A 13,605-nucleotide genomic window follows, 5' to 3' on the forward strand; every position below is an offset into this window, starting at 1 on the left:
CATAATGGAAACTCGAGATTTGATCTTATATCTTACAAAATAATCAACCCGATAGACAACAAACTTCTTTATACTCTTCTTCGGATTTTAAAACGCTGTATAATAATAGATATAATAATAAAGATATCGACGTTTACAATGTCGCTCGTTCGTGGCGCTGCATGCTTCGATTACGAGTGTAAACGCAGTGAGTTTTTACAGTCAATTTGCAAAGTTAAATTCGAGCAATGACCTTGAGGACTTGAAAGAAACGACCCTTAAGCGTCGTTCACATGTATGCATATGTTTTTTCCGATAGCTTTAGTCTCATTGTTTAATAATAAAATAACATTAAAAAAAACAATACGTTATAAGTATTATATATTAATACACAAAGATATATTGTAGTATATATGGAAATTGGTTCCTTTTTAGATGACATTTTGCAATGAATCATAAATAACAGTAACTTTCTTCGATTTCTTCCCCCCCCCCCCCCAAACCACTTTGAATCTCTGTTTAGATATTAGATTTTTGCTGCATCAATAACAAAAAAAAACATTGCATGTTTAAGTTTGTTTTTTTTGTTATTTTAAATTATTTTTTACGAATTATTATGTTAATATTTCTTCAAAAAAAAAAAAAAAATTGTCTAAATATTATTTGAATTCGATATTAAATTGCGTAATATTATAATATTATGATAAATTGTATCATATAATATTATAATAAACATTCGTTGGAAAAATCGAATGTTTGGAAAAGAAAAAACGCAAAGGATTCGAATATTAATTTGTAATATCAAAGAAGAAATAAGCGTGTAACATTGTATTACGCTTATCGTTATTTTTCTTACGAGATATCTGGAAGGTCTAAGAACTGTCAAACTACGAGTTAAAATTTACGATTTGATATGGCATTAGAACGCCATTAACAACGCGGAAAAAAATAATGGAATATAGGTGCACTATACGTAATTCACTTGATACGCTTCATCTCGAAAACAGCAAGTTCAAACATCATTCATCCTCCTAATGTCGTTCTATATATCGAGATCTGCTTTTACACGTTTCACTCGATCGAAATACTATTTATTCAACTATATGTATATGTCGTTACTATATGTATATAAACATTAACGCCTGAACATCGAGAAAAATTAATGCACGATCGAAGAACAAATTCTCCATATTCGAAGAATTTAAATACACAACTTTCTTTCCATTTTTGTTGAACGTATTCAGAGAGAACATTTACAAAGTTACACGTATCATTTTTTTTTTTCTTTTTTTCCTTTTTTTATTCTTTTTTATAATAATGTATCGAATCCTATATGAGAAACTTCGAAGTGCACTAATGGATTGAAATATGTAGTATATCTACAACGACTAAAAAAGTGTGTAATGCATAATGTGTGACGGAGGCCACATTTTTCACATTCGTAAAATTCATCATCGTAACATCGCGGTTTTACGGTTTTTCCCATATCAATCTGAAATCATGCTCGTGAAAATGTCCGATTTAACACTTTAACTGGTATGCGGTGGACCGTGGTATATAGCATACCGTGCACAATAAGCTCTCAGAAAGCTGTTACGACGACACCGTTTAAACTGTTGACCGTAACAGAATCGAATGATAATACGATATTTGCGTTATCAAGGAAGATTCGTAAAATTTATAAAATCAAAACGAAATGCAGATTTTTATCAGCGCGATATCGAGGATCGAATTGCAACAGAGATAAAAATAAACGTTATCTTGTAATTACTAGATTGTACACTATACGTTTTATTAAAAAAAAAAAAAAAAAACTCTGATGAGACAGCAATTCAAGCTCGCTCGGTAAAAACGAAACCGATTCATCGCTATTTCCCGTGAAAAATGTGTTATATCGAAACAATATATTACCAGAGTTTTTTCTTTTCTTTTTCGTCACGAAATAAAACATCGAAACGATGAATATCAATAGAATTACATACATATTTTTGTATGCTGAAGAAATATCGTAACACGATGCAAGGTGATAATTTGATACCCCATTGGAAAAATTTGTGTAGCGTCAGACAGTAACGATATAACCAAATAATGTTAATAAATATTATCCTAAATAATCTTTTATATAGCATTTTCATAGATATCATAACTCAAAAAAAAAAAAAAATGCCGTGTAATATTTTTCTTTCGACGAATTATCAACACCGATATAATAAACGATATTAAATTTGAAATTAACAGAATAATCCTATTTCAGGGTCATCGTTGTTCGGCACGGGACGCATCATAACGTTATTCAGTATTCCGAAAATTTCGATTTCGTGATATAAGATTCACAATTATTCACAATATCATGATTAAATATTCTTTCTTTTTGTCTTCTTCCTTTCTCTTTCTCCGTTATTTATTTATATATATATATATATACCCGCGTCTAAAAGAGTTTCAATGAACGATTACGAGACAATATTTATTTTGGGCCTGGTGACGTTCTTTTTTTTTTTTTTTTTTCATTTTTCACTTCGAAAATGTTTCTCTCTTATTTTTATTTATTTATTTCTTTTTTTTTTGTTTTTTGTTTTTTTTTTTTTTATTCTCACAGAACATACTTTATCAGCGGAGTTCTTGGTTCCATCTTATCTCGCAATTCGACAATAAAAAATAACTTGCCCGCGTTTTTTTCTATTTTTTTTTTTCAGCCCTTAACTAATATATATATATATATATATATATATATGTACAGTGTATCTATATAATGGTGTTTTTTTGGTAAATATTCTTCTTCTAGTTTCTTTTTTTTTTTCTTTTTTTTTTTTTTTTCCTTTTTTTACGTATCGATTGAGGAGCGCGCGAAATTTCAGAATATATCCATGTTTCATGTTTCAGTTGTTGAACAGTGCGATTTCTCGACGAACGTCAAAACGATTATTCCTTTAGTGAAATATACAAATTGGTATACAATAAAACGATCAACATATAGTATATAAGCATTTCATGTAAAAATTATATTAAACTCGCGTTTTCAGTGTTTATCAGTCGGATTCACTGATTTTTTTGATTCTATATTCGATATTCATCATATTTATACAATAACGATATTGAAATGATTGCATATGCACACTTATTAATCTTGTCTTTCTTTTTTTTTCCCCCGTTTAATTTCTCCATTCAAAAGCAAAAGCGTTCCTTTTCAATTTTCGTTTTCACGTTTGTTATGTTTTTTACACCACCCGTTTCTTTCGATTTCGGAATGAATTTTGTATCGCGTGTGTGTGTGTGTGTGTACGTGTGAAAAGAAAAGGAAAAAAATTGCTAGTTATTATTATTATGTTTGAGAAGCTTGTTTTACAATCTCATAAAACAAAAACGAATCAACGAATGAACTTACGTCGAACCGAATATTTTCCCGTTCGCAATGAATGGTTTATTCGTTATATATCGGTTTTTCATTCGTATCGTATTTAAAACGATGTAAAAATTTCTTTTCTTTCTTTTAGGAACTTATAATACTACTACTTCGTGATATACATCGTCCTGATTTTATCCTGAATAATCACGTGGGTCTGATAAAAACCAACTCTTCCGTTCTAACTCTTCAAATATCGTTTGAATTTCTCGGAGTAGAATTTATACGTATACATTGATACGTATACGTATTATTACATTTCCTTGTCCTATTGCATTGTTCCTTTCAATTGGATTTTTACACGTTAAAAAAACCAATTTGTTTAATGATTACCGTTTCGTTGAAATTAATCCATAATGTTATATTGTACACGTATACTATAATTATAATATATAACAGAAGACAGAAAATGTTATATTTGTTTAAATAAGAGTTATAGGCATAGATTCGAAAAACTGGAAACATCAAGACTGTTGAAAGAAATTCTCTGTGGTAAGAACAATCTTTTCATTCACAGAATAGAATGGTTTCCAATGGATGCACAAGCGTTGATCAAAACCCACATGATACGATCAAGTAGACGTTCATTATTTTTTTTTTTTAATTAAGGATATCACAAGACGGTATCCACTACAATAGTTAGACCGGGCTATCTCATTAAAAGACAATCTCCATCGATTGGTCGATACACGACAAACATTTTTTCGCATAGATCTTCTAAAAGCACTTCTAAACATTTTTTTTCTTTCGTAGGAATTTCATTATTCGTTTCTCTAATACACACACAGTGTCCCATCCTTACTTATATTATCCTCTCTCCTTTTCAAATTTTTTTTTTTTTGTTTTTTTTCTCTCTCCCCTTATTATACTTTTAACACAAGCTTGTTTTTCAAGCCTTGTTCTCTCCCGCCATTTTTTTTTTTTCGAGCACCTTTTTCTAAGATTTTTTTTATATTTTATCACAGATGTTTTATTCTTTCGATTTCCACTTTATTTATTATTTAGCCCACTCGGTATAACACTAGCAAGGAACACATTTTTTTTTTTTTTTGTTATTATCCCTTTTCCTGTAAATGCCATCGTGCGTTACTCCACACACACCTACTCTCTCTCTCTCTTTCCCCCTCTTCTCCTCTAGTACGATTTTTCATCCACCATTTGCATCTCTCTCTCTCTGCTAAGCCGAAATGATATTATGATCACAGCTTTCGTTCTTGCCCATTTATCGCGCAAGAAAATACGATTTCACACTAAGGCCTGCCTTAGTACAAAAATATACATTCGCTTCTTAAAAAATAGATCTTAGCATTCTGTACTGGCTAGCGTTTCGTTTGATATTTTACAATAGTTTGATTCTTGGCAGGCTGTCTTAATGATTAGTATTTTATCGGCTATTAGAGAACCACCGTCGAGTGAGCTTTCGTTATTTTTTTTTTTTTTTTCACAAGGAGCTTATCCGATCTAAACACTAGCTGGTGCACCATCCCCCTTTTTTTTTCTTTTTTTTTTTTTTTTTTTTTAATATTATTAAGACGCGCATATTCATAAACTGATATTCGATCGATCAAAGGCGAGTCAAAGAGGGCCGCGACTTGAAAAACGGAAAGCTTGTGTGAAGCGGGAGGTAAATTATTAACGATCGAAACAAGAGTGTTATATCGATAGTAATAGGTGAAATCGATGCGAACAATCATTCGTTTCGATGGAATTCAATCGAACGACGCTTTCCGCTTTTTTAGTCGGGATCATCATCCTTGTTTTATGAATATGGGACGTCAGACGTGGCGAGATGTGCGGATCGCTTAACTGGTGGTTATTATTACCTTTCCCGGTAGGTTCAGTCTTATACTTTGCGTTTGTCATTTGCGTTTTTTTTTATATCGATATATGCGTGTAATTAGGATTAATGTCCGTTTGGTTAAGCGGACCGCACGAACCTGCCGTTTTTTTTTTCTTTCTCTCTCTCTCTCTCTCTCTCGCTCTCGCTCTCGCTCTCTCTACATGACTTTTTTTTACACAGGATTCGCAGAGATGGTACGTTATCACTTGATTTTTTTTTTTTTTTTTTTTTTCGTTTTGCTATTTTTCACTCACTTTTGGATAAATTTCCCGTTCTTTCACATTCGAACGCATCTCATCTCTTCTCTGTTCTCTCTCTCTCTCTCATACGTTATCGTTATTTATTTTTCGCAGCATCATATGTTTCTTTCACACTGTTTTCTCTTACTCTCTCTTTCTCTCTCTTTAGACTCACACGTCGGGAATCAAACCCGCGAGTATACTGTTTATGCAGGACTTCCATTTGATTTAAAAACAAAATAATAATGATAATAATAATAATAATAGTAATAATAATAATAATAGCAATAATAATAATAATAATAAATATTAATAAATAATAATAATAAAATAATATTATTAATAAAAATAATAATAATAATAAAATAATATTAATAATAATAATATTAATAATAATAACAGTAGTAGTAATAGTAATAACAGTAGTAGTAGCAGTAGCAGTAGCAGTAGTAGTAGCAGTAGCAGTAGCAATAGCAGTAGTAGAAATAGTAATAGTAGTAGGAGTAGTAGTAGTAATAGCAATAGTAGTAGTAGTAGTAGTAAGTAGTAGAGTAGTAGTAGTAGTAGTAGTAGTAATAGTAATAGTAGAGTAGTAGTAGTAATAGTAATAGTAATAATAACAACAAATTCTTGTGGGTACAAGTCTCACATTAATAATAATAATAAAAATAATAATAATAATAATAATAAAATAATAATAATAAAATAATAATAATAATAATAATAATAAAAGTAAAAACGAAAATATATGGAGAATTTTAAAAAAAAAAGAGAAAAAAGACTTAGTAAATAACACTTAGTCCGTTTGCACAGCGTCAATGATTGCCGAACAATGGTTCGTGAGTTTTGTAGTTAACGAATAACCATCAGTTTCGTAAGACTTTTTAAAAAATATGCGCGCACGGTATACTAAATGAAAGGGCACGAGCATACCTTAACTTTCAGTCATTTTTTTGGCGAAAAATAAGCACATGTTCCAACGAATTGCCGAAAAATGATTATTATTAAGATATCTTACAATTATTCTCATTAATGATGGCTATCGCGTATCAAATTTTTTCGGCAAATTTATTGTTACCGCGACTCAGGTACATTACATACATAGTAACCCTTATTGGGCGGTTGCTGGATCATTTCCAATGATTATATTTTGTAATAATAAGATAAAGAATGATAAAAAAAGATAAATAATAGAGAATTTGATATTTTAAAGAAAAACTGACATGTTGTGAAGTATATTTGATTTTGTAATTTTCGCTATTTTCTTCTTTTATATATGATTTTTATTGTAATAGTCTTGAAAAATATGAAAAAAAAAAAAACATATTTATTTATTTTATTTAATAAAAATGATAATGATAAGCAGAAATGAATATAATAACTATTAAAATTGTTTGTATAATATATATTCATATATATAAAATAAAAGAAAGTGATTTTCATGAAAATAGAATTGACCCAGCCTCGGCCGTCTTTATGTTAAAAGGGTTAAGGCCCATTCATTTTGTATAACAGTTTTAAATCGTTTAAAGAAATAATTTTCTCATATTTGTGCCTAGCTCTCAATCGATTTACTTTTGTTATTTTCTCAGATAAACAGTTATATATTGTTTTTCTCTTCGTATCATTCATCTTTTTTTCGTTTCTTTTCTTTTTTTTTTTTTTTTTTATTTGTTTTAAATTCGGGCGCAACTCCGTAATAGCTATTTGCGCGTGTCTAATATTTTAAACGCATATGTACAGAATCATATATAAAAAACAATGGTACACATGACTACAAGTACAATAGACGACGATGTAATAATTATACAAGGACTCGAAAAAAGTAAATAACCTCTCAGAATAATAAACTGTATACGAGTGCTGTTTTGGTATTTTTCTTTGTGTTGTGGATTTTCTTTAATTTTCGTATTTTTCACTTTCGAAATCGTTATTATTAATCGCACGATAGAAATAGATGCATGCGGCATCTGAATATTAACGTTTAAAATTCGATAGATAATACAGATATACATACATATACACATACACGATTAGCAGCTAATTCCTCTGATTTGTTTTTTTATAGATAAACTATAATTGTGTTCGTTCTTTTTAAGGTCGCTAAGAGTACGGTGAAAAGACGATACTTGAAGGTTATACAGTTTTTCTTTTTATTAACATCATCAATATCCCCCCCTCTCTTTTTTTTTACTAACGCGATATATGAGAACGCTTGATGTATATGTTTGATGTGTATTTAACTGATACCGCCAAATGTACCATCAGATTAACCGCACTCTTTTCGACATATATTCATTTAATATTTGTACAAAAGCGTCCGATTGGTTTTGGTACTAAAAATAACCTCGGATCGCTATTCATCTTATTTGTGAGTGCATCTTTGTATTTATCTGTGCAACTCGATTGCAAACAATCTTCCACGAAGTTTATATTTATTTTTTCATTTACTTATTCTTTCTTACACTGCATGTTCTTGGCGCTCGCTTTGATATATATTTCCCATAAAATTGGAAAAATATTTGTTAACATGTTTCTACTTACATATATTTGGAATTTCGTTATGCTTTCCTGTGGAACATCGTGAGATCAATCCTTTTTCTTGTTTAGCCTCTCTTTCATTTCTTGTTTGATACGATGATCAGCTCTCATTGATAGTAACGTATTTTTTTAATTGTTTTCCCATGATATCAACAAGTATATGACACATCGAAGGTCCATTTTGATGAGGCCTTCTTCTTCGTATCGTCTTGTAATGTTTTATTCTTAATATCTATCAAGAATATTATTATACTCGTATATAATATTTTTTTTTCCATTAATATATTCATTGATGAGAGGAACGATCATTAAATGTTACATTTTTCTTATTTTGATCGTTTTGAAACCACCACTATTAACCATAAACTAACTGCCTCACGAGGAGTTTTCCATGGAAAAACCAACGAAAACTGTTTCAATCTATTTCGGTAAATAAAAATAGGGATGATTCGTACTTAATTTAGATATCGCATTACGGAATCAAGAAAGACGTTCTTAACTATGGCTTGTCGCGTTCTCATGAGAATTAATAAAATCATTTGTAAAGGAGAACTTATGTGCGTTTTTACCCTGGCTATTTATATATTGGAACTGTGTGATCCTTACCTGACAGGTAATATTGCATCCATCAATTACTGACTTTAAACTACGAATTTATACATGTCCACCATTTGATGTTACATCCGTAGTTCTCGTAAAAACAATTCTTATAGAAAAATAAAGGATATAACTTTATAACTTTACTTCTGAGAATGTAGCTCGCCCAGAAATTGTTGATGATGTTGATCGGTAGCGTACGATATCGGGGAGTAATCTTTTCTTGGTATAAATTAGAATTTACTTTTGGTCGCGAAGGACCAATGGCATGATAACTTCCCTGCTATCACCATCAAGAGGATTTTTAACAACTGTAGGTAAATCTGCATCACTTAATGGTTCCCATTGGCTTCCCATTATTTCTTTTATTTCCTGTGGTTAAAAGTAATTTTAACGTTTTATAAAATAATTAAAGTTATAACAAAACATTTTAAATTCTGATTATAATTTTATTGAAGTTAAAACCATATTCACAATATTAAGAGTAGAAACTTACATGTGTGATAGTTTCAGCCTTATACCAAGATTCAATGCCAGATGTAATGAATCTTTGTGCAAATACTAATGACTTAAGCGAATGTCCCCGAAGACGTGCAATGGCTAATAAGTTTTCCTGATGATATTTGTGGCCTAATAATACAATTTCCACAAGCTTAGTACATTTCCATGCAACTAATACTAATGGATCAGGGCTGCAGTAAAATATTAGAATCCATTTATTAATAAGAAAATTAAAAGATAAAAATTTAATAAAAGAACACATACCTATGAGGATAACTTGGATCATATGTTGCTGGCATATTCCTTGTTGTAGGTTGCACTGAATCAATTAATATTAAAGATTTTAAAGTACGTGAATACCATCTGGATAGCCGATGCAATGCTCTGATATTAACAGTTTCACAAAATAATACTTTCAAATGTGTAAGAGGCATGGAAGGACGAAGTATATTTGTATCTAATTTCTCAATTCCAACATAAGAGTGTATAAGATTTAATCGCAACTCGCATTTTGGACTAAAAATAAAAAACATAGTAAGTTATTTACTAATATATAAAAAATATGTAAAATTTAATGATAAAGAATATAAATACAAAAATGTTTACAAAAGTTTATTTATTAAATTGCGATTAAATAAATAATATTCAATAAAGCGTGAAAGAGACAAAATAAAATGGATAAAGCTGTTTTCATCTCTATTCTCATTTCATTTAACACATTTAACAGAGTTAAAATTTTTATAAATTTAATAAATAAGTTACAATCAATATTTTTATCAACTTTTAAATTGTTTGTTTTCTAGAACTGATTCTCCAAAGATATTCCAAGAATATTTTAACATCATGTATATTTTAGTAAAATAATAATAGTTAAATAATATCATAACTTACTTTTTTTGAACAAAAATTTGCCAACTACTATCAGTTGGTCCCGTATATTGATAATGCCAACCATGCACGTGAATTACGAGTCTTTCCATTGTACCGCTATTCAATGCCTTTAGTAAAGAATCACTTAGGAACTCATAATCCAATGTTAAAATAGATAATCTAGCGAATGAATTGAACATATGTCCATAACCAGAATTCAAAGCATTGTAATCATCAGGATCATCCTTAACAGATGCCAAACTAAGAGTTGTTAAGTGCTTTGCTTGGCAGTTACGTAAATGTACCAGAATTAATCTGGCATTTCCTGTTAAATCTTCTATGCATCCCAAACTCAAAGCTTCTAAATGATCAGATCTTTTTATAATGTTTATAAGAGAAGATACCAATTCTTTAGTGCATTTTGTACTATCTTCGCATTCAAAGGTACTATTACTAGGTTTCAAAAACAATTTACGAAGTTGTCTATTATGTTTTAATTTTCTCAAGAGGGCTAATGTTTCTTTTGCACAATAATTTGATATATCACAGATGATTGTAACTTCTTGCACACTAAGTTCAAAATTGTCTGCTAAATATCTACAAGGAAATAATATTAAAATAAATATTATCAATCCTTAATATATGCTATTTATGAAAAATTTTATAAATACCGAGACCATGATGCACTTTCTTCATCTTTCAAAACAAATGTGATCTTTTTCCAAAAATGAGGATGAAACAGAGCATATCTCCAATTTTTGCAGACCTATGCAAATTCAAATAAATTATTTCTGCAAAAGTAATTTTTATGCATTTAAGTCATTCTTTCTATTATTGTAATTATAAAAACGAATATTCAAAATGTAAACAAACAATATAGAAATAAAATAAAAATAATAATTGAGATTAATACTCAAAGTAAAGCTTTAAGCAAAACATAAAAAAATATGAATCTCGACACAGAAATTTAATTACCCACTGTGTCAGGTCAAAAGTTCACATTTCAAGGGCAAAAAAAATTCAAAATACCTGAGATACTCGTAACCGGCAGTTGTGAGATAAATATGAGTATATTTCCTGTAGGATAATGCTGGGCAGATTATTCCAGCACAGATTATTGTCCTCTTGCGCCATTTCTGTCGTACGATTTGCACCTTTGTAGGACGAACAGCTGTTTGCCTTTACTGAAGACAGCTGCCCCTCGCACTTTTTTGACACTGCCTTCTCTGTCGCGTCACTCTCTATCGGGTTTTTTAACTGTTCCAAATATACAACATCTCCATTTTCAGCGCGTATCATGTTTAATCTGTGTTTGGAGATCTGTATCCTGCACTTTCCTGGCAAATCCTTTCGAATTGGCCACCCGTTTCCTCGAGGTGAGCCCCCTCCACGAATCAAAATAAGAACCTGACGTGTATTGTGCTCTACTCGTAACTTCCAACCACTCCAACTGCCGTTCTCCTATGTATGCTTGTACGCATGGTACGCGTCAAATTCTTCTCTCTCATTAGCTAACAACTACGCATGTCAATTGTGCTTATAATATTTGATATTATATATAAAGTCATTGTATATTAAAGATAAGTATTTGAAGATATATAAATTATATAAATTTTAGGTTTTAATTATATGAATTGTCATTAATTAAATAAAAAATATTATTTATATAAATTGAATAAATACAAATGTCTTATATTAAAGTTGTTATTTTGTCATTTTGACAATTGTTATAATTTTTATTATACTACATTATACTAATGTAGACAATATATGTAAGATATGAAAATAAATGTTACTATAAATAATAAATATAATTAATATAATAAATCATAATTTCATAAAATTAAAAAAAAAAAATTTAAAATATAAAAATAATTTTATACTGCAGATTTATCATATATTTTAATTCATAACTAAAGATAGCACTAGCTAAATTAATTTAATAAAGAAATTTCTTTTTTTCAAGTTTTATAAAAATTTTTTTAAATTTTCTCAGATTACAAACTAAAACAGAAAATAATTTTATATACATATATATAAAAAAATATAGTATTGTATATATAATAGTATTATGATATTTTGTAATTATATTTAATCATTATGCATAAATATATTTTCAATGTTTTCAAATTTTATATATATATATATATATATACATATATATATGTTTTATATTTGTATGAGTATACTACAAACAAGAATTGAAGTAATAACGAGTTGAAACGTTAGTGTTATAAGCCGGGTCAACATGGAACCCGTGATTAAATGTCAATGTATAGTGCTTTGCTGTTTTCCTTCCTAGAAGTTTTTTACAAATGACACAGAATAATGAAGCGCTCGAAGATCCAGATGATAAAAGTTTTTATATTTCTGTTGATCTTCCAACTAAAACAGAGCGCAGTATGCAATGAAAGTTTTAGGATAGACAAGGATATACCTGATCCAATGGAAAACAAAAATGTTGAAACAGTAAAAAAAGATAACGCACATAATTCTTTAGATGGAGAAAAATTCCAACAAAATGCAGTATTATCTGGTGGCACAACGATATTAGAGAATAATAGAACGGTTGATAATATAACCTCAAAACAAACAGATGATAATAAAACTGCACATGCCACAGAAACGCGAAAAGAGGTTGGTATTTGAAATTTGATTAAAAAAAGAATTAAGATTTCTTTGGAGTAATATTTTTTTTAGTTTCTATTATTCTTTTTTGAATTTGCAGTATATCTAACCAAAATGGGTTTGATTTCATATACCTAGACATTAACAATTATTACAAAAGCTCTACTATATCATTAATAATGTGAATTTTCAACAGCATGTGGGTGAAGGACATGCAACTTCTTTAAATGCTGGAGCTCTGAAGCGTGGTTTTTATGTGTTTGTGGGGCTAAGTGTTCTTGTCTTGGCCTATATCGTGTTCCGTAGCTTTAGGTATTTAGTATTTATATTAAATTTTATTTATTTAATCATAGATGTTTTAAAGTTAACCATACATGTTTTAAAATTAGTATTAGCATTTTTAAATTAAAATAAAAATTTAATTTTTGATTAAATTTTTCTTTATATTATAGGTTAAATAAAACACGTGCCCAAATGGTCAGAAAATATGGTGTTCTCGCACATAGACAAGATGTCGAGATGCGACCATTACCATTGGATGAGGAGGATGATGAAGATACTACTGTTTTTGATGCTAGTAATGTTTTAACAAATAATGTTCAACATCAAAATTTATGAAAATAAATAACATAAGATATATTAATTATATTGTCACAAATTTTAAGTTATATAAAAATTATAAATATTTTTTCAAAATATGGTGGTATTTAAAAATCAAAATAAACATCACAACTTTTGTTATATATTACACAATTGTTTGCTTGATTTTATGAAATTTTAACATCAAATATGCAAAATATTTAAAGATGTTTGTCTTTAAAAATTATATTTTTGGTAATATTATATATTTTATTATATAAATGAAAATGAAAATGAAACAATCTTATGAAACTTTTTTGATTTCTTAATTTAAGTAAGTGATAAGAAAAAAATTTTAAATATCCATTAAACAAATGAATAATGGGTATTCTACTATCTATATCTACTCTTATATAAATTATATTTTA

At 29.0% G+C, this 13,605-nt stretch overlaps 2 protein-coding genes across 4 annotated transcripts; one reads left to right on the forward strand and one right to left on the reverse strand.

Moving 5' to 3' along the window:
• Positions 1-7,094: 7,094 nt before the first annotated feature.
• LOC726014 (F-box only protein 33) lies at positions 7,095-11,479 on the reverse strand. 3 transcript variants are annotated; one of them, XR_411592.3, is made up of 7 exons: positions 11,000-11,479; positions 10,642-10,736; positions 9,992-10,567; positions 9,365-9,616; positions 9,096-9,291; positions 8,609-8,971; positions 7,095-8,234 (listed from the first exon to the last, which is right to left on the reverse strand). XR_411592.3 is itself a non-coding variant. In XM_006569620.3 (6 exons), the coding sequence occupies exons 1-6, from the start codon at positions 11,267-11,269 to the stop codon at positions 8,840-8,842; spliced, it is 1,521 nt and encodes a 506-aa protein (XP_006569683.1). In that variant the 5' UTR covers positions 11,270-11,479; the 3' UTR covers positions 7,095-8,839. The 3 variants fall into 3 exon arrangements, 1 of the variants encoding a protein (XP_006569683.1); XR_411591.3 differs by having other exon boundaries at positions 7,095-8,422; XM_006569620.3 differs by having other exon boundaries at positions 7,095-8,971.
• Positions 11,480-12,163: 684 nt separating this feature from the next.
• On the forward strand, positions 12,164-13,244 carry LOC552067. Its single transcript, XM_625274.6, has 3 exons — positions 12,164-12,607; positions 12,795-12,910; positions 13,051-13,244. Exons 1-3 carry the CDS (start codon positions 12,299-12,301, stop codon positions 13,214-13,216), a joined length of 591 nt encoding a protein of 196 aa, XP_625277.1. The 5' UTR covers positions 12,164-12,298; the 3' UTR covers positions 13,217-13,244.
• The last annotated feature ends 361 nt before the right edge of the window (positions 13,245-13,605 follow it).

The sequence above is a fragment of the Apis mellifera genome, linkage group LG1, assembly GCF_003254395.2.
Source record: "Apis mellifera strain DH4 linkage group LG1, Amel_HAv3.1, whole genome shotgun sequence".
NCBI lineage: Eukaryota > Metazoa > Arthropoda > Insecta > Hymenoptera > Apidae > Apis > Apis mellifera.